Below are 20091 nucleotides of genomic sequence, written 5' to 3' on the forward strand. Positions count from 1 at the left end.
GTCCACCACCCAACCACGGCCTCTCCTTTCCCGTTCACGAACATAATGACCCACTAGATATCAACCTCTTCTAATTCGACATCAACCTAAATTAACACAGACACTTGCCCGCCGTCAAGTGGAGCGGATCAGGCGCAAACGGAACGACTACCAATCAATGCAGCCTTCGGAGACGCTTTTCCTGTGACGACGCAGTGGGAGGATATAGACAACCCAGCCTGACTGGAGGATCTAGCCTGATTCGAGGATCTTGCAGAGTGCAACCAGCAGCTGCGCGCTGCGCACACCTTCGTCATGGCGACGCACAACTTTGAGGCTATGGCCTCGAAGCTAGATGACCCGAGCTCTGGTAGGGCAATCTTCAATACGGCGCGACATAGAGGATGAAAAGGCGTCGATACTGCAGGAAGGCTGGAATGCTGACATGGCGCAGATCTTAGGACAAAAGAGAAGCTTGTGGTTGAGATACGAGACAGCATCGAGAGCTACTGCCAGGGTGTGCAGTATGCGCAATTCATGAATGCTTTAGTACCAGCATTCCTGAAGATCCTCGATGGCAACCCAGTCTTCATATCCACATCTCCAGAACAGGTGAGTGTGCACCTTGCGATGACAGCGACGTACTGATGACTTGAGTAGCGAATACGGAACTGCGTACTCGAGATCCTTCACCGACTACCTATGACCCCCGGCGATGCTATCGAGCCCCATGCGGCAAAGATCGTAGACAAGCTTATGAGCCTTGTGAAGCTGGAGAACGAGGATAATGCGGTGCTTTGCATGAAGACCATTATGGACTTTCAGCGACACCAGACGAAAGCACTGCAAGATCGGGTGCAGCCTTTCCTGGACCTCATTCAGGAAATGTTCGAGACCATGGAGCAGGCTGTACACGATACATTCGACAACGCCGCACCAGCGCCAGCGTCGCAAGGCGTGCCTTCCACGCCGAGCAACCACCAATACTCACAATCTCCACGGCCGAACTCGCCCGCTACCGCCCTCACATCAGGTTCAGCCGGCGACTTGGGGCAGGAAACTCAACAAACGCGCATGCTGTTGAAGGGGATGCAGTCCTTCAAGGTGTTGGCAGAATGTCCGATCATCGTAGTGTCGCTCTTCCAAGCGTACCGCAATTGCGTGAACAAGAACGTTAAACTTTTTGTTCCCCTAATCAAAAATGTGCTGTTGCTGCAAGCCAAGCCGCAAGAGAAAGCTCACGAAGACGCAAAGGCACAGGGCAAGATTTTTACCGGGGTCAGCAAAGACATTCGAAACCGCGCAGCGTTCGGCGATTTTATCACGGCACAAGTCAAAACCATGAGCTTTCTGGCGTACTTGCTTAGGGTGTATGCGAACCAACTCAACGACTTCCTGCCTACGTTGCCTGACATCGTCGTGCGACTACTCAAGGACTGCCCTCGTGAAAAGTCTGGGGCGCGTAAGGAGTTATTAGTGGCGATTAGGCACATCATTAACTTCAACTTTCGAAAGATCTTCCTCAAGAAGATCGACGAGCTGCTGGATGAGCGAACTCTGATTGGGGATGGTCTCACCGTGTATGAGACGATGAGGCCACTTGCATACAGCATGCTTGCAGATCTTATACACCACCTTCGAGACTCGCTATCGAAGGAACAGATCCGACGCACCGTTGAAGTTTACACCAAGAACCTACATGACAGCTTTCCAGGTACAAGCTTCCAGACCATGAGCGCAAAACTATTGTTGAACATGGCGGAATGCATTGCCAAACTGGAGCCGAAAGAGGACGCTCGATACTTCTTGATCATGATCCTGAATGCCATTGGGGACAAGTTTGCGGCTATGAACCGCCAGTATCATAACGCGGTAAAACTTTCGGCACAATACAGTCAGCCTTCGATTGATGCCACAGACGAGAACCACATGGCCGTACAAGAACAGCCTCCTGATTGGGACGAGATCGATATCTTCAACGCGACACCAATTAAGACATCGAACCCGCGAGACAGGAGCTCGGATCCGATTGCAGACAACAAGTTTTTGTTCAAGAACCTGCTACATGGGCTGAAGAACCTGTTCTACCAGCTTCGTGCTTGTAACCCTCAGAAGATCAAGGAAGAAATTGACGTTGCAAATGCTTCAGCCAATTGGCACGAAGTCTCGTTTGGCTACAATGCCGAAGAAGTCGAAGTGCTCATCAAGCTCTTTCGCGAGGGTGCTAAGGTCTTCCGTTACTACGGCACCGAGAAGTCCTCTGAGACGCAGGGACTCTCACCAGGCGATCTTATGGGCAATCAACACATGATGTCGAGCGGTAAAGAGGAGAAGGAACTGCTCGAGACGTTTGCAACCGTGTTTCACCATATCGATCCAGCGACTTTCCACGAAGTGTTTTCCTCCGAGATACCCCATTTGTACGATATGATGTTCGATCATCCGGCGTTGCTCCATGTTCCACAGTTTCTGCTCGCTTCAGAAGCAACCTCTCCCAGCTTTTCTGGAATGTTGTTACAGTTTCTCATGGACCGGATCGAAGAAGTCGGTACAGCAGATGTTAAGAAGTCGTCGATTCTGCTGCGACTCTACAAACTCTCATTCATGGCAGTCACGCTGTTCTCCCAGCAGAACGAGCAAGTCTTGCTACCGCACGTCAGCAAAATCATCACAAAGTCAATACAGCTGTCAACCACTGCTGAAGAGCCGATGAACTACTTCTTGCTTCTCAGGTCCTTGTTCCGAAGCATTGGTGGTGGCCGGTTCGAGCACTTGTATAAGGAGATTCTTCCCTTGCTAGAGATGCTGCTAGATGTGCTCAACAACCTACTGATTACAGCCCGCAAGCCAGCAGAGCGTGACTTGTTTGTGGAGTTGTCGCTTACGGTACCGGCACGATTGAGCAACCTTCTCCCGCATCTGAGCTATCTGATGAGGCCACTTGTCGTAGCTCTACGAGCAGGGTCGGACCTGGTCGGCCAGGGCCTGCGAACACTTGAGCTGTGCGTTGACAACCTTACCGCGGATTACTTGGATCCCATTATGGCACCAGTAATCGACGAGCTCATGGCAGCATTATGGGAGCATCTTAAGCCGAACCCCTACAGCCATTTTCATGCGCATACTACAATGCGAATCCTTGGTAAGCTTGGGGGTCGGAATCGAAAGTTCATCACCGGTCCTCCCGAGCTAAATTTCCAGCCTTACTCTGACGACCAAGCATCTATCGACATTCGACTCATCGGCTCTACTAAGGACCGCGCTTTCCCTGCTGTCATTGGTATCGAGGCCGCTATCGCAAAACTCCACGAAGTGCCTAAGACGCCGGCGTCTAAGAAATCGGACACCTTCCACAAGCAGCAAGCATTCAGACTTATCACTGCTCACACGAAGCTCATGATCGGCTTCGACACTTTGCCAGACGACTTTGCGCAGCTTGTCAGGCTTCAAGCGAACGATCTCTGTAACCAGAAGTTTGACGTTGGCGCCGACGTACTGGCCGCGCCGGATCGTGAAAAATCGATTTCAAAGAAGACTGTCGAGCGGGAAACGCTGAAGAAGCTCCTGAAGGCTTGTATCTTCGCTGCCTCGGTTCCAGAACTCAAAGATGACGCCGAGCCACTCGTCACGAATCTTGCAAAGCATTTCACTTTGTTGGAGCTTGGAAGCCACTTTGCGATATCAAAGCACAAGAGCAGACCTTTCGAAGTTCATTTGGGAGAGGGACCAGTCATTATAGAGAGCGAGGTCATAGCCGATGCTATAGGCGACTCGCTTGCCTCTGAACACCCAGATGTTCGTGCCGCAGCAGAGCAGGCGATCCTGACGATGCGAGATGCTGCCAAGGCCATCTTCGGTAGCGGTGATAAACTCGACAAATTCCCGTTCTTCTACGATCTGGCGAGCACGTTCTGTCACAACTGTCATGCCGATGACTGGTTCATGAAGTCTGGTGGCACTCGCGGTATCGAGATAATCATCAAGAAATCGGGTCTCGATACCACATGGATGGTGGCGCGACATTTCGAGCTCATTCGCGCATTGAACTTCGTCATGAAGGATATGCCAATCGATCTTGACTCAAAGACACGGATCCAGGCAGAAGGACTCATTGAGGACCTCATTCGGCAGTGCCACAAGCCAACGACAAAAGAAGATTTTGAGAAAGGCAACAACATCACCATGAGGCTCTGCGGGCAGCTTGTCGGAGACTTGTCGCACATGAACAAAAACGTGCGCGACGCAACACAGAAAGCTTTCCAAGTCCTCTCCGAGGTCACAGGCCTGGGTGTACACGAGCTCGTCGCGCCAGTCAAGACACGACTGATAGTACCAATCTGGACCAAGCCTCTGCGCGCATTGCCTTTCAGCATTCAAATTGCGTATATCGACGCGATTACCTTCTGCCTGAAGCTCAAGAATGGCATACTAGAGTTTAATGATGAGCTGACGAGATTGCTCATGGAGTCGTTGGCTTTGGCTGATGCGGAAGACGAAGGACTCGCCAGTAAGCCGTTCGAGCAGCGTAACGCAGAGCACATCATAAACCTCCGTGTTGCATGTGTAAATCTGCTGTCCACTGCGCAGACCTTTCCTGAGTTCAACACGAACCCGCCAAACCAAACATTCATACGGATCATCGCTGTCTTCTTCAAATGCCTTTACTCGAAGTCGTCAGAAGTCATCGAAGCTGCGAACGTCGGCTTATCGGGTGTTATAACGCCAACGACTAAGCTACCAAAAGATGTGCTGCAATCTGGGCTGAGGCCAATTCTGGTGAACCTGCAAGACCCTAGGAAGTTGACTGTAGAGAACCTGGATGGTCTTGCTCGTCTCTTGAAGCTACTTACGAACTACTTCAAGGTGGAAATAGGTTCTCGTCTACTGGACCACCTTAAGAGCATTGCAGATCAGAACAGTCTGCAGAAGATCTCATTCACAATGATCGAGCAAAACCCGAAGATGAAAATCGTTACTGGCGTCTTTAATGTCTTCCACTTACTTCCTCCGGCTGCTGTTACATTTCTGAAGCAGATCATCGAGAGGGTCATTGAGCTCGAGAACGGTTTGAGAAGGACGCACTACAGCCCTTTCAGAGAGCCTCTGATCAAGTATCTCTGTATATATCCGAGCGAGACTTGGGCACACTTTGTTCCAAACCTCAAGGACCAGACGCAAGGCCGCTTCTTTGCACAGCTACTTGAGGACCCTAGGAGCAGTGCGTTACGAACGCAGGTCTTGGAGGACGTTCCTAGCTTCCTATCGGCTTTCCAGTTTGAGGGTGCTGATAAGGACATCTGTCAGGCTCAACTCAACGCCATTCACATTGCATACGCCCTGAGTCAATTTGAGGAGACGAGCAAGTGGCTGGTGGACCACAATGACTTGCGAAAGGGCTTATTCGAAGCTGGCAGGTCCCTGGAAAAGAAGCTTCGTCAGAACCAGATAGATCCCGAGCTTCGCCTGGCCACAGAACAAGCTGGTGATCAGATCATGTTCATTTTCACAACGTATCTCAAACACAAGCCTGATGACCTGGAGTTCTTCTTTGAGCTCATTGATACCGTTACGTCCGAGGAGCTGAAGGCGTCGCCACGCTTGTTCGATTTCATCTACGAGCAGGTCGTCTCCAGTGAATCCGTCGACTATTGGAAAACCCTGATCAACAAGTGCATCGATTTGTACACGTCTCGCAGCTCGTCGCAGAAGACCAAAACTTTCATTTTCCATTACATCGTTAATCCAATCTTCGCCATGGATGTCAAGCGTAACTGGGACAGCCTGTTCGACCAGAAGAACGAAGGAACCAAACTGATGGACAAGAGCATGACCGAGGCCATCCACAAGCGATTGTGGTTACCACAGTCTCTGACAGATACTTCCGAAGAAACTGCACAGCTTGGTGTTGATCACTCTAGGATGGAATTGCTCCAGCTGACAACTCTTCTGCTCAAGTATTACTCCGGTATGATTGAGGAGTTCAGAAAAGACGTCATCAAATTCGGCTGGAACTACATCAAGCTGGAGGACATCATAAACAAGTATGCTGCGTATGTCCTTGTAGCCTTCTTCATCGCCGTGTACGAGACACCAAAGAAGATTGCGGCGCATACCTACCAGTCATTGCTGAAGGCGCATCAGAATGAAGGCCGTAGTTTGGTCATGCAAGCTCTTGAACTCATGGCACCCGTGCTCCGCAAGCGAATGGGTGGCGGTGAGAGGATGCCGCTTTGGATTCAGCATCCTCGCAAGATCCTCTCCGAGGAGAGCTCCAACCTGCAGCAGCTCATGAGTATTTTTAATTTCGTTGTGCGCCATCCAGATCTCTTCTACGAAGGTCGCGAGCACCTGTCGCCCATCATCATCACAGCGTTATCGAAGATAGCTCAGCCACCCAATCCATCGACTGATGCGAAGAAGCTAGCTCTTAATCTGATCAGTCTGATCAGAATGTGGGAGGAACGCACGGCGACCGAGGCAGCCGCTGGCGGGGAGCGAATGTCGATGTCACCTACAGCAGCAAAGAGAAGGATAGACGGGACTGTTGTTACCCACGGCAACGTGCCCAAAGAATTTGTTGCTCACGCACCTACCCGCATGATGCTGATTAAGTATCTCATCCAATTCGTCGCCTATCTGCCGGAGCGCTTCCCAGTCAATTCACCGAAGCCAAAGGACCTTACTGTGGCTGTGCCTAACACACCTCAGCCCGCGGAGATCTGTCGTAAGGCTGTTCAGTTGCTGTATGATCTTCTCTCACCGCGCCTCTGGAACGATTTGGACTTGGCTGCCATGCTTTCAAAGAAAATTGAAGAAATTCTCCTCGCTGAGATGAAGCAAGATGACAAACCCGAGGTCTTCAACACCAGGATGATCAACACTCTTCAGATTGTCAAAGTCATCGTCAACGTGAAGCCCGATGAGTGGGTCCTGGAACGGATCCCAATATTCCAGAAGATCCTGGACAAGGCGCTCCGTTCGGAGAACTCAGAAGTCCAGGCAAGCCTACATGCAGTGGATGAAAACGAAGATGGGTCCATGAAGCTACAGCCGACATTGAAGCGTATTCTGGGCGTCATGCCGGAGCCGGTGACCGACGAAGAAGGCAACACCGAAGAGTCGACATCGACCGAATTCGTAAATTTCCTTGGCACGATTGCAACAGAAGCGCTATCAAATGGATCCTACATCTGTGCCATCAATATCTTGTGGACCCTCTGCCAGAGGCGGCCCGAAGAGATCGATCAACACATCCCACAGGTCATGAAAGCGTTTCAGGGCAAGATGGCTAAGGATCATCTCGCCGGCCACAGTGGTAGCCCAGGGCAGGCGGTGCCCCCAGGTGTGCGATCGGAAGGTGCCAATCCGCCAACAGATCCACGTGAGGTCGAAATCCAGACGGACCTTGTCCTGAAAACGATTGATATTCTTGCAGCAAGGATGAACGAGCTAGGTGAGAATAGGAGACCGTACCTCAGCGTACTCGCGTCCTTGGTGGAACGGTCGCAAGTCAACTCAGTGTGCATGAAAGTCCTCGATCTGGTTGAGAACTGGGTCTTCCACTCCAATGAGCCGGTCCCGACGCTGAAGGAAAAGACTGCTGTACTGAGCAAGATGCTGCTCTTCGAACACCGACCGGATACGTCACTCCTCACCCGCTTCCTCGACCTAGTCATTCGAATCTACGAGGATCCAAAGATTACTAGAAGTGAGCTTACTGTTAGGATGGAGCACGCTTTCCTCATCGGAACCAGAGCACAAGACGTTGAAATGCGCAATCGCTACATGGCCATCTTCGATAAGAGTTTGAGTCGCACAGCGGCTAGTCGCTTGAGCTATGTACTGGCTTCACAGAACTGGGACACGTTGTCGGACTCGTACTGGTTGAGCCAAGTCATCCATCTCATGTTCGGCTCCATCGAGATGAACAGTCCTGCTGAGCTACACGAGGAAGACTTCAAGCTTATGCAGCCCTCTACCTTGTTCGGGACCTACAGCAAAGAACCCAGGATTGGAGACGTGATGGTGGACGATGATCTGGAGAGCCTCATCAGCAGCCACCGTCGGTTTGTCAGTCAACTTGGAGACGTGAAAATCAAGGACATCTTCGAGCCGCTCGGCCACTTGCAACACACGGATAACAATCTTGCGCATGACATCTGGGTTGCTCTCTTCCCACTGGCTTGGACTGCTTTGACCAAGGACGATCAAAGTGATCTCGAAAAGGGCATGGTTGCGCTACTTACCAAGGATTTCCACAACAGGCAGCTCGATAAGCGCCCCAATTGTGTCGCTACTATGCTCGACGCTATCGTACAGGCGAAGCCCAGAGTTAAGTTTCCTCCTCATATCATGAAGTACTTGGCACAGACGTACAACGCTTGGTACACGGCCGCTGTCTACATGGAAGAATCAGCCATCTCACCTGTCGTTGATGCTGAAAAGCTGAGAGAAAGCAACCTCGATGCTCTTTTGGAGATCTATAGTGGCCTGCAAGAAGACGACCTATTCTACGGTACCTGGCGTCGACGATGTCAATTCTTGGAGAGCAATGCCGCGCTTTCGTACGAACAGTGCGGTATCTGGGACAAAGCTCAGCAGATGTACGAAGCAGCACAGATCAAGGCGCGGACCTCAGTACTGCCATTCTCTACAGGAGAATACATGCTATGGGAGGACCACTGGGTCATTTGTGCACAGAAGCTCCAACAGTGGGAGATCCTGAGCGATTTTGCCAAACACGAGAATTTCAACGATCTCTACTTGGAATCCACATGGAGAAGCTTCGAGGCCTGGCAAAATGCCGAGACCCGCGAGCAGCTCGACACGACTATCAAGGCCGTCAGCGACGCACCGACACCTCGACGAGTCTTCTTCCAGACTTTCATGTCGTTACTCAAGCTTCACGCAAAGCAAGAGTCCCCACCTGAGTTCCATAGGTTGTGCGACGAGTCGATTCAGCTCTCCATCCGAAAATGGCACCAGCTCCCCCGTCGCATAACACAAGCTCACATTCCGTTATTACAACATTTCCAACAGCTTGTTGAGCTCCACGACGCTAGCGTTATCTGCCAGAGTCTTGCACAAACGACACAAGCCAACCTCGACATGAAATCTCAGGAGCTTAAGCTGCTCCTCAGCACTTGGCGCGACCGCCTGCCGAACTTTTGGGATGACATCAACGCGTGGCAAGACCTCGTGACTTGGCGCCAGCACATCTTCCAGTTGATCAACGGAGTATACCTCAATCTACTGCCGCCGAACCAGAACAACGCAAGTGGAAACAGCTTTGCTTACAGAGGTTACCACGAGACTGCGTGGATCATCAACCGCTTTGCCCATGTTGCACGGAAACACAACCTGCCTGAAGTCTGCATCAATCAATTGGGCCGCATCTACACGCTTCCTAACATAGAAATTCAGGAAGCGTTCCTCAAGCTGCGTGAGCAAGCGAAGTGTCATTACCAGATCCGGGCGGATCTGAACAGCGGCTTGGACGTGATCAATAACACTAATCTCAACTACTTTGGTCCACAGCAGAAAGCGGAGTTCTACACACTGAAGGGGATGTTCCTAGCCAAGCTTGGTCAGAAGAGCGAAGCTGGCGAAGCGTTTGGTACCGCACTGTACTTCGATATCAAATTGCCGAAGGCTTGGGCGGAGTGGGGAAGATACAACGACATGCTTTTCAAGGAGGAGCCACAGAATCTGGAACGTGCCGAAGCGGCGCTTAGTTGTTACCTCGAGGCTGCCAGCCAGTTCAAGAATGCGAAGAGCCGGAAGCTGCTTGGACGAGTCTTGTGGCTACTCAGCTTAGACAACCCGGAGCGTAGGCTGGCAGAGAAGTTCGAAGAGTTCAAGGGTGATACCCCGGCGTGGTATTGGATTACCTACATCCCGCAACTGCTCAACAGCCTCTCTAGGCAGGAGGCGCCTATTGCCAGATCTATCCTTGGCAAGTTGGCGAAGACGTATCCACAAGCGCTCTACTGTCACCTCAGGACAACGCGCGAGGATATGGTAGTACTCAAGAAGCAACACGAGCAGAAAGAGGCCAAGGAGAAGATCGCACGTGCCGCGAAGGCAGCACAACAAGGCAACCAGTCTTCACCAGCACCCAAACAAGGCTCGCCCGATGCAAGACCTGGCTCGAGTGGCAATCAGAATGCTGCTACTAACGGCGATGCTAAACCTGCTGTTCAGACAAGCACGCCAGGTGGCACAGTCAAGACCGAAGCCAACACTCAAGGCAGCCCTGCTGCTGGCGGCGCACCGACTGTTGAGGTCACACCTCCAGCGCCCAAGAAACCTTGGGATCATGTTGAGGAAATTAGTGCTATCCTCAAGACAGCTTTCCCGCTACTCGCTCTCTCAATGGAGACAATGCTCGACCAGATCCACAAGAACTTCAAGTGTCCTCCCGATGAGGATGCTTACCGTCTGATTGTAGCGCTACTGAACGATGGTCTTAGTTACGTTGGGCGTCAGCCAACATACTACGCTCGTGACACGAAGCTTCCATCATCCACAGAGGGCAATATCACCCGTTTCGCTGAGTCGGTGCTTCCCGCGCACATCAGGAAGTCATTTGAATCAGACTTCATCAAGGATAAGCCCACTATGTTTGAGTATATCCAAAAGCTTCGCACCTGGAGGAACCGATTCGAGGAGCGTCTCGATCGCAGGAGGCTCGTTGTTCCACTCGAACAGTACACGCATCAACTCAGCGAATTCCGATTCCTCAAGTTCGACGACGTCGAGGTACCCGGACAATACTTGCTGCACCGAGACAAGAACTCTGACTTTGTCCGCATCGAGCGATTCCTATCTGATGTCGAGCTTGTCCGCGGTGTTGGCGTTTGTCATCGAAGGATCAAAATCCGCGGCCATGACGGAAGCACACATCCCTTTGCTATACAATTCCCTACAGCCAGAAACTCAAGGCGTGAGGAGCGCATCATCCAGCTGTTCCGTATCTTCAACGGCATCCTTTCCAAACGTAAGGAGAGTCGCAGGAGGAATCTGCAGTTTCACCTGCCCCTGATGGTGCCCATCACACCCAGTGTGCGTCTGATATCGGATGACCCTTCGATCATAAGCTTGCAAGGCGTCTATGAAGACCATTGCAGGAAGAACGGCGTGAACAAGGATGAGCCGATTCTGTTCAGCATTGATAAGCTCAGGGCGCTTAATCCTGTAAGTCAATGCTCTTTCCATGATGCGATGCGATTGCTAACAAACAAGCAGAAGAATTTGGATCAAGCGAATAGCATTCGTCTCGAGACCTTTTCCGCCGTCCAAGAGAAATACGTGCCCAACACAGTCGTTCAAGATTACTTCCGCGCGACTTTCCCCGCCTTCGACGACCTGTGGCTTTTCCGCCGCACGTTCTCCTACCACCTCGCTGCCCTGACCTTCATGACCTATGTCATGCAGATGAACTCTCGGTTCCCGCACAAGCTTCTCATATCGCAACAATCCGGCCGTGTCTGGGGTTCTGAGCTGATCCCTAGTATGGCAGCTGGCAAGCCCATCATGCACAACTCAGAACCGGTGCCGTTCCGCCTCACACCCAACTTGCAAGTCATGCTTGGCCCGCTCAACCTCGAAGGCATCTTCGCGCCTGCCGTGATGACAGTCGCCAGATGTCTTATCGAGCCCGAAGGCGAACTTGAGATGCAGCTCAGCATCTTCATGCGCGATGAGATGAATCATTGGTTCACGAGCCAGCATAAGATCAGCGCTCTGACACCCGATGTTCTCCGAGAAAGTGTCCAGTCGAACTCGGACGTCGTCGTGAAGAGAGCTAGCAGCATTGGAAGCCAGCCGAGCGGCGCAAACCTGCCGGCGAACCAGACTATGGTTGACTTGGTCAGCTCTGCAGTGCATCCACAGAAGCTGGCTATGACAGATCCATTGTGGATGGCTTATCTATAAGGAGGTATTTTGTAAGCATTTTTACGGGAGCTGGAGTCCGGAGCATGTCGGGAAAAAAAGGGTGGTTCTATCTGATCACTGGCGCTATTCATTTGTTAGCTTTGTCTTGGTTGGTCTGTACCTCCCTCAACACTAGCAGCGGCGTTCAGTGGTGCATGCAAGCATGTTATTGCTCAGGATGAGCAGCCAGTGCTGGCGAGTTCTGTAACAGTTTCAATTATAGTCGAGAGTTCAAACAGAACTCACTCAATACACATTTCAAGAATCCTTCTCCCATCTTCGGTCAACTAGAATATAGGCTCTATACTTGGTCCCCACCCCTAGACTACAACGCGGTCTTGATGCAAAACGTTGAGGCTGTGACGTCACACCACAAACCCAACACCACACCGACTTCATCGAATCACAGTTTCTTACACATGTCTTAGTGCAAAGTGTCTAAGTATTTCGTATCTTACCCACGCGTGATGCACGAATATAGCCATATATAGTCCCAATGCGAGCGATACGCGCACCACACCCAAGACAAGCGCACCTAAATATAGCCCAGCAACGCAGGAATCCCTCAGTACAATTCGCGTGTTGAACACAACAAACAAAGCCCATCGAAATCTCCTTCCCCTGATCTCTTCCATCTGACAATTCGCCTTCGCTCGGATAGATGCCCTTCCGGCTCTTCCGGGCGCCTCGGACCCGACAGACTCCACCCACTCCGCGCCCCCATGTACTGTTGTACGACGGCCGCTCCTACCGCGCGTGGAGACGGGCGCTGCTGAGGGTACTCCCGCAATCTAGGAGTCGAGAATGGGGCAGATCGGTGGCGAGGGCGGGTGCGGGTGCGGGTTGCGGGTATTGGCGTGGATCGCTGGTGGGCCTAAATTCGACGACATCTGACGCTTTTGAAACACCTGATCGGATGGTTAGTATAGATTTTAGCAGCGTACAGACTGAAGGTCGCAGAGTATAGCAGTAGATTGAGAGCTGTGACGGCTGATTGTGAATTTGAAATACAATTTGGTTTTAAGAAAGTAAACGAAGTAGTGGAGCGGTCGGCCTCGGCTCTGTCTCGAGCCATCGGGAATTGAGTCTAGCTATGGAAAAGACGAGATGTGCGTTGATTGTAATGCAAGCATACGCCACGCAGTGTCTAGTATCGTTTGTGATGGAGTAACTAGCATGACGATTGATTCTGCTCTGTTGTAATCTGGCTGTAGATATCTCTAGCTCTTGCATGGTATATGAGGAATCATTGTCCGCTCGAAGAACTCGTACCGTTCGAGTTCGACGTATTTGGCGCGTTGTTCGACGTGTTCGATGTGCTTGTAGTTGACTCTGAGGTCTGTGGCTGAGATGAAGAGGTTTGTGTTTGGCCAGGAGCCGGCGCTCCTGAGACTTGGAACGGCGCGAAACGAATAGGCGTAAATGACATACTGATCGTAGGATGGTTGATATACGGAAAGAGACTAGAAATGAAAAGGCCTGGTTCTGATACCAATGTTAGAGCGTTTGCTGGTTAAACGTCTACAGTCTGGGAGCTTAACACCACTCTCATATAGACCTTTTTCAGAAGCCTACCATTCGCATACCCTCGTTTGGAAAGCGAAAATCTACGAGGGCAGAGACATTGAGAAGCCACATAGACGCAGGAAATACGTTCAGAGGCTCAAACGTGTCTGCCTCATGCGCGATCTCCAGGTACACCTAAGTCTAGCTGTGACTGCGCGCTCGCACATGATTTCGCGTCGGGTTCCTCGTACTGTGCTATCTTTGGGCGAACCGTGGTTCACGGGTCGGCGAGCTACGTCAGTGAGATCGTGACTTCTCAGGTCGGAGTAAGCAATTCGCCGTCAGTCAGGAGAGCACGAACAACAGGTAATACCTTAGGGGGCTTTTGAACGGAGAAATTAGTCTGAGCAAGTATCTTCTAGTAGATCTGAGTCCTTAGATAGCTTCTCTCTGTGACGTTGCCTCTCATTTTTTGAGACCAGGTCACAGCAGGCTGACAATCTGCACTAGATGGTAATTACCGAGACACAGAGCTGTTATGGTAACGGTGTTAGGGCCGTGCATGAGTCTGATTTGTATATGATAGGGTACGCTTCACTTGCGGTGAGTACCGGTACCCGATGTTCTGCTGATATTCGGTAGATTAGTGAATGTTGTACGTCGGCAAACTAAAGGCGTGTTTAGTGAACGGGCCCCTGCCGGTATAACGGCGGCACTACCATGCGAACGGTGCATACGGTGTCCGCGGGCCGCGGAGCAACACGAGCTGATGCAGCCGCTGTTACGCAGACCAGTAAGACTCGCTCGCTGCAAGGGAGTGTAACTATATTATTTCCCGGAAGCAACACGGTACGGGGTAACTCTCGTGAAGATGCGTGATAGGTACATAGTGCGCCCTTTTCCTGGGAATGTTTGTCATCACGATGTGCATCTTGAGTGCAAATGAGTCGAATCGACGGCGGCTCAACTTACGGCCCGCAGACTCTCGATATCGAATCCTGGTAAAGGTACGTACCGAACGCCAAGCACACTTTCGATAAGTTGCAAGCCGCTTGGGACCTCACCGCGAGATGCTCGGATGTTGAAGCGAGCGGTGTCTTGATAGAGGTGGATAAGGTGAAGTCTCGACTTGCCCAATTTGCTTTTTATCCACCATTGCACCTTCCAAACATGCAGGAACGACCGCTGCACTTGAATCAGGCCCTCGAGTCGAGCTGTTGGGGGTAGCAACTGCCTGACTCGAGGACTCGGTTTTCTAACAAGCCGATGTGGGGCGGAGTGGATACTCATCTTCAAGATCAGCCTTACAGGCGTGGAAGGGGCAACAGCCCTTCCAGAAGAGGCTGTGGTGTGTTCAGTGGCTCTTTCAGGCTGCATCGTGAGACCGAGTCGACGTTTCACGCCGGAAGTGTGCGACAAGGACTTCGTCTTTTTACGAAGATGTAGGCCTTGTTTGGTCTTTACGTCACTGCCCAGCTGCGCTTTCTCGCATATGGACGCTAGGGTAAGGTTCCCGTCCATCGCTGCGTTTCTTAGGCGTGTTATCTTGACCACTCTTGGGCGATCACCGCCCTTTCTTTTGTATGGGCGTCCGTCCGAAGCTGTCCGCTGAGGAATTGCCATGCCCCACTTTGCACCGCGGGTCTGGTAGTGCAACTTTCCATAGAAGATGCCATCCAGCCGCTAATGACATCCTAAAAACTCGTGTTAACCTTCTTGAGGCGCCGCAGGCCCCATAAAAATCCTCTGATCTTACGCGGAGATAACTGCCATCCCCCCGTCTTTTTCTGTTTATAACAACTAACGCCCTCGACGAACGGGCTTGTTGTTCTTTTGCTTCCTCTATACATTCCTTAATACTTATTTTCCAATCGACGCGTCGCAGCGTGAAAGCGTGTGCCCCTGCAGAGTTTCTTCTTGGTTATAGAGGCAAGGTGCGCCCTGCGTTAGCACCATGGAGGACTCTACTACCCGTCAGGAGACCGAGGGTAAGACATATGAGGCAATCCACCCAGATGGCCATCACATCAAGAACGACGATCAAAGCTCAGCCACCTACGATGATACTGCACGCAATTCCGAGTACATGAACGAGAAGGGCACAGGCGAGGAGGTCAAGGGCGGAGTCGCGGTCCAGCGTGCCGAGGCCGAATTTGCTCAATTGTCCAGAGAGCTGTCGCGCACAAGTCAGATCTCACGCCGAATGAGCCGCATTCAGAGTAATCACAGCCACAAGAACAAAACCCAAACCGACATTGAGAAAGGCATCGATAGCTCTAGTATTTCATCTGAAGAAGGTTTTGATCTTGAAAAGACCCTGCGTGGCAACCGCGATGATGAGGAGGCTGCGGGGATCAAGTCCAAGCGCATCGGCGTTGTATGGGATGATCTGACTGTCAGTGGAATTGGTGGTGTGAAGAACTATGTCAAGGTAAGCAGTCAGCACTTTAATCCAGGTGCCGACCCGCAATAACTGACAATCGCTTAGACCTTCCCTGATGCCTTCGTATCGTTTTTCAACGTGTTCGAGACTGCCAAGAGCCTTTTGGGTATGGGTAAGAAAGGAGAGGAATTCAACATCTTGAAAGGTTTCCGAGGTGTACTCAAGCCTGGAGAGATGTGTCTGGTCCTTGGTCGTCCAGGCAGCGGTTGCACTACCTTTTTGAAAGTCATCAGCAACCAGCGTTTTGGTTATACCAACATCGAGGGCAAGGTCCTCTACGGTCCTTTCGAGTCTGACTTCTTCGAGAAGCGGTACCGTGGCGAAGCAGTCTACTGCGAAGAAGACGAGAACCATCATCCCACACTCACAGTTGGGCAGACTCTCGATTTTGCTCTTGAGACAAAGGTCCCTGGCAAGCGCCCAGCTGGCCTTTCTCGACAAGCTTTCAAGGATAAGGTCATCGACATGATGCTGAAGATGTTCAACATCGAGCACACCAGAAACACCATCGTCGGTAACCCGTTCGTTCGTGGTGTATCTGGTGGCGAACGCAAACGCGTTTCAATTGCCGAGACCATGATCACAGGCGCATCCCTCATGTCGTGGGACAATTCCACCCGTGGTCTTGATGCTTCCACGGCGGTCGACTACGCGCGCTCGCTCCGTACACTCACCAACATCTACAAGACCACCACCTTCGTTTCGCTCTACCAAGCCTCTGAGAACATCTACAAGTGCTTCGACAAGGTTCTTGTCATTGATGAAGGGCGTCAGGTATATTTCGGCCCTGCTGGAGAGGCTCGAGCATACTTTGAAGGCCTTGGATATCTCGAGAAGCCTCGTCAGACCACTCCTGATTACTTGACCGGAATTACAGACCCCTTTGAACGCGAGTACAAGGCTGGCCGAGACGAGACCAATACTCCTTCCACCCCAGATGAGCTCGCCGAAGCCTTCAACAAATCGCAGAGTGCCGTTGGACTTGCGACTGAGATGAGCCAATATCACGCTGCTATGGAACAGGAGAAGCACGTCTACGATGACTTCCAGACAGCCGTCAAGGAGGGAAAGCGTCATGCTTCGAAGAAATCGGTCTATTCTATTCCCTTCCACCTTCAGGTCTGGGCTTTAGCCAAACGCCAATTCTTGCTCAAGTGGCAGGACAAATTCTCCCTCGTCGTATCCTGGTTCACATCCATCGTCATTGCCATAATCATCGGTACCGTCTGGCTCGATCTTCCTGATACCTCCGCTGGTGCCTTCACTCGTGGCGGTGTGTTGTTCATTGCCCTACTTTTCAACGCTTTCCAGGCCTTTTCCGAACTCGCCAGTACCATGCTGGGCCGTCCAATCATCAACAAACATCGCGCATTCACGTTCCATCGACCTTCTGCATTGTGGATCGCTCAAATTGGAGTTGATCTAGTTTTTGCCGCCGCTCAGATTCTAATCTTCTCCATCATCGTCTACTTCATGACTGGTCTTGCCAGGGATGCTGGTGCTTTCTTCACCTTTTTCCTGATGATCGTCACTGGATACCTCGCAATGACGCTGTTCTTCCGAACAGTCGGCTGTCTTTGCCCTGACTTCGATGTTGCTATCCGTCTTGCCGCTACAATCATTACTCTGTTTGTGCTGACATCCGGATATTTGATCCAGTGGCAGTCTGAACAGGTCTGGCTGCGATGGATCTTTTATATCAACGCCCTCGGTCTAGGCTTTGCAGCGTTGATGTTGAACGAATTCAAGCGAGTTGACTTGACCTGTGCCGACGCCTCACTCGTTCCCTCAGGTCCAAGCTACACAGATACCAACTCTCAAGTCTGCACTCTCCCTGGCTCTGTCGCTGGTTCCAACATCGTTCGTGGTAGCGATTATGTTTCACAGTCTTTCAGTTGGGAGGTCGGCAATCTTTGGATGTACTGGGGTATCTGCGTCGCTTTGATCATCGGCTTCCTCCTCGCCAACGCCTTCCTGGGAGAATTTGTTAAGTGGGGTGCTGGAGGTCGTACTGTCACATTCTTCGTCAAGGAAGACAAGGAGCTGGCGGAGCTCAACACTAAGCTTCGCGAGAAGAAGGAGAGACGCAACCGCAAGGAAGCAGGCGCCGACGAAAGCTCTGAACTGAACATCACATCCAAGGCAATCTTGACTTGGGAAGACCTTACCTACGATGTTCCGGTTCCCTCGGGCGAGCTGCGACTTCTCAACAACATATTTGGATACGTTCGCCCAGGCCAGCTCACTGCGCTTATGGGTGCATCAGGTGCCGGAAAAACGACACTTCTCGACGTACTCGCCAACCGCAAGAACATTGGTGTCATTGGTGGTGACAAGCTCATTGATGGAAAGGTCCCTGGCGTCTCCTTCCAGCGTGGAACTGCCTACGCCGAACAACTCGACGTCCACGAGCCTGCTGCCACCGTGCGAGAGGCCCTTCGATTTTCTGCCGACCTGCGCCAGCCGTATGAAACACCCCAGGCCGAGAAATATGCCTATGTGGAAGAAGTCATCGCATTATTGGAGATGGAAGACATTGCCGACGCCATTATCGGTGACCCTGAGACCGGTCTTGCTGTTGAGCAACGTAAGCGTGTGACAATTGGTGTTGAACTCGCAGCCAAGCCTGAATTGCTCCTCTTCCTCGACGAACCAACTTCTGGTCTTGACTCGCAGAGTGCCTTCAATATCGTCCGTTTCCTTCGCAAATTGGCCGCCGCCGGTCAAGCAATTCTCTGCACTATTCACCAGCCGAACTCAGCTCTTTTCGAGAACTTCGACCGTCTCCTGCTCCTCCAGCGAGGTGGCCAATGTGTCTACTTCGGTGACATTGGCAAGGATGCTCACGTTCTTCTCAAGTATTTCAAGGATCATGGTGCTGATTGCCCTTCCAACGCAAACCCGGCTGAGTGGATGCTTGACGCTGTCGGCGCTGGTTCTGCTGCCCGTATCGGTGACAAGGACTGGGCTGACGTCTGGAGAGATTCAGAAGAATTTGCTCAGGTCAAGCGTGATATCATTACCATGAAGGAACAGCGTACTGCGGAGGTTGGATCTGCCGAGCCCGTTGAGCAGAAGGAGTACGCTACACCAATGGCGTACCAGATCAGCCTCGTCAACAAGCGCATGAACCTTTCCTTCTGGCGCACACCCAACTACGGCTTCACCCGTCTGTTCAACCACGTCATTATTGCCCTGTTGACAGGTCTCATGTACCTCCAACTGGATGACTCGCGCGCATCGCTCCAGTACCGTGTCTTCATCATCTTCCAGGTTACCGTTTTGCCCGCCCTCATTCTTGCCCAGGTCGAACCCAAATACGCCATGGCGCGGATGATCTCCTTCCGCGAGCAGATGTCCAAGGCCTACAAGACATTCCCCTTCGCCATCTCCATGGTCATCGCTGAGATGCCTTACAGCGTCCTCTGCGCGGTGTTCTTCTTCATTCCTCTCTACTACATCCCCGGCCTCAACTCCGACTCCTCTCGTGCGGGTTACCAGTTTTTCATCATCTTGATCACTGAGGTCTTCTCCGTCACTCTCGCCCAGGCAATTGCTGCGCTGACTCCTTCGCCCTTCATTGCGGCCTACGTCAACCCCTTCATCATCATCATCTTCGCTCTCTTCTGCGGTGTCACCATTCCCAAGCCCCAGATTCCCAAGTTCTGGCGCGTTTGGCTTTACGAACTCAACCCCTTCACCCGTCTCATTGGTGGCATGGTTGTCACCGAGCTCCACAACTTGCCCGTTACCTGCACGGCTGCCGAGTTCAACCAGTTCCGCGCCCCAGATGGTCAGAACTGCGGCGAGTACATGTCCGACTTCTTTGCCAGCGGCGCCCCTGGATACCTCCTCGACGAGGCGGCTAGCCTGTGCAACTACTGCGCGTACAAGGTCGGCGACGAGTTCTACACGCCGCTTGGCTACGAGTTCGGCAACAGGTGGAGGGATCTTGGCATCTTCCTTGCTTTCATCTTCAGCAACTTGGCGATCTTGTTTGTTGCTGCCCGCTACTTGAACTTCAACCGCCGCTAAGCTTTGGCTTATGTGATTGATCGTTGAGTTGTATAAAAGCATTGTTTTGCATCATGTGAACCTCATAGATCCTCATTTGGCGGCGTTTATATCATGTCCTTCGTTAGCGTTAGCGAAGACCATAACGATACTAGTATGTAATATGTGCAATGCATTCCGATATTCTATTCACTTTTTGAGCACGGAGTCAA

General features: G+C 51.6%; 3 protein-coding genes across 3 annotated transcripts; 2 read left to right on the forward strand and 1 right to left on the reverse strand.

The window, feature by feature from the left end:
- Positions 1 to 184: 184 nt before the first annotated feature.
- Positions 185 to 12045, forward strand: C7974DRAFT_123494 (uncharacterized protein). Its single transcript, XM_046135201.1, has 4 exons — positions 185 to 349; positions 434 to 591; positions 640 to 11175; positions 11227 to 12045. Exons 1-4 carry the CDS (start codon positions 295 to 297, stop codon positions 11914 to 11916), a joined length of 11439 nt encoding a protein of 3812 aa, XP_045999949.1. The 5' UTR covers positions 185 to 294; the 3' UTR covers positions 11917 to 12045.
- Positions 12046 to 13822: 1777 nt separating this feature from the next.
- Positions 13823 to 14905, reverse strand: C7974DRAFT_123546 (uncharacterized protein). The gene is made up of 2 exons (XM_046135202.1): positions 14395 to 14905; positions 13823 to 14324 (listed from the first exon to the last, which is right to left on the reverse strand). Exons 1-2 carry the CDS (start codon positions 14797 to 14799, stop codon positions 14103 to 14105), a joined length of 627 nt encoding a protein of 208 aa, XP_045999950.1. The 5' UTR covers positions 14800 to 14905; the 3' UTR covers positions 13823 to 14102.
- A 364-nt stretch (positions 14906 to 15269) lies between these two features.
- On the forward strand, positions 15270 to 20091 carry C7974DRAFT_123614 (ABC-2 type transporter-domain-containing protein). The gene is made up of 2 exons (XM_046135204.1): positions 15270 to 15853; positions 15911 to 20091. The coding sequence occupies exons 1-2, from the start codon at positions 15377 to 15379 to the stop codon at positions 19898 to 19900; spliced, it is 4467 nt and encodes a 1488-aa protein (XP_045999951.1). The 5' UTR covers positions 15270 to 15376; the 3' UTR covers positions 19901 to 20091.

This window comes from Boeremia exigua (genome assembly GCF_020726555.1).
Source record: "Boeremia exigua strain MPI-SDFR-AT-0100 chromosome Unknown C7974scaffold_3, whole genome shotgun sequence".
Classification (NCBI taxonomy): domain Eukaryota; kingdom Fungi; phylum Ascomycota; class Dothideomycetes; order Pleosporales; family Didymellaceae; genus Boeremia; species Boeremia exigua.

Excerpts from the sequence above, each read along its gene's own strand:
- C7974DRAFT_123546 (XM_046135202.1), bottom strand. The coding sequence starts at position 14,799 with ATGCAGCCTGAAAGAGCCACTGAACACACCACAGCCTCTTCTGGAAGG. Across the intron at positions 14,325-14,394 it reads ATATCGAGAGTCTGCGGGCC|GAAAAGGGCGCACTATGTAC; the intron begins GTAAGTTGAGCC and ends AAACATTCCCAG.
- C7974DRAFT_123494 (XM_046135201.1), top strand. The coding sequence starts at position 295 with ATGGCGACGCACAACTTTGAGGCTATGGCCTCGAAGCTAGATGACCCG. Across the intron at positions 350-433 it reads GCTAGATGACCCGAGCTCTG|ATCTTAGGACAAAAGAGAAG; the intron begins GTAGGGCAATCT and ends GACATGGCGCAG. Across the intron at positions 11,176-11,226 it reads AGCTCAGGGCGCTTAATCCT|AAGAATTTGGATCAAGCGAA; the intron begins GTAAGTCAATGC and ends ACAAACAAGCAG.
- C7974DRAFT_123614 (XM_046135204.1), top strand. The coding sequence starts at position 15,377 with ATGGAGGACTCTACTACCCGTCAGGAGACCGAGGGTAAGACATATGAG. Across the intron at positions 15,854-15,910 it reads GTGTGAAGAACTATGTCAAG|ACCTTCCCTGATGCCTTCGT; the intron begins GTAAGCAGTCAG and ends ACAATCGCTTAG.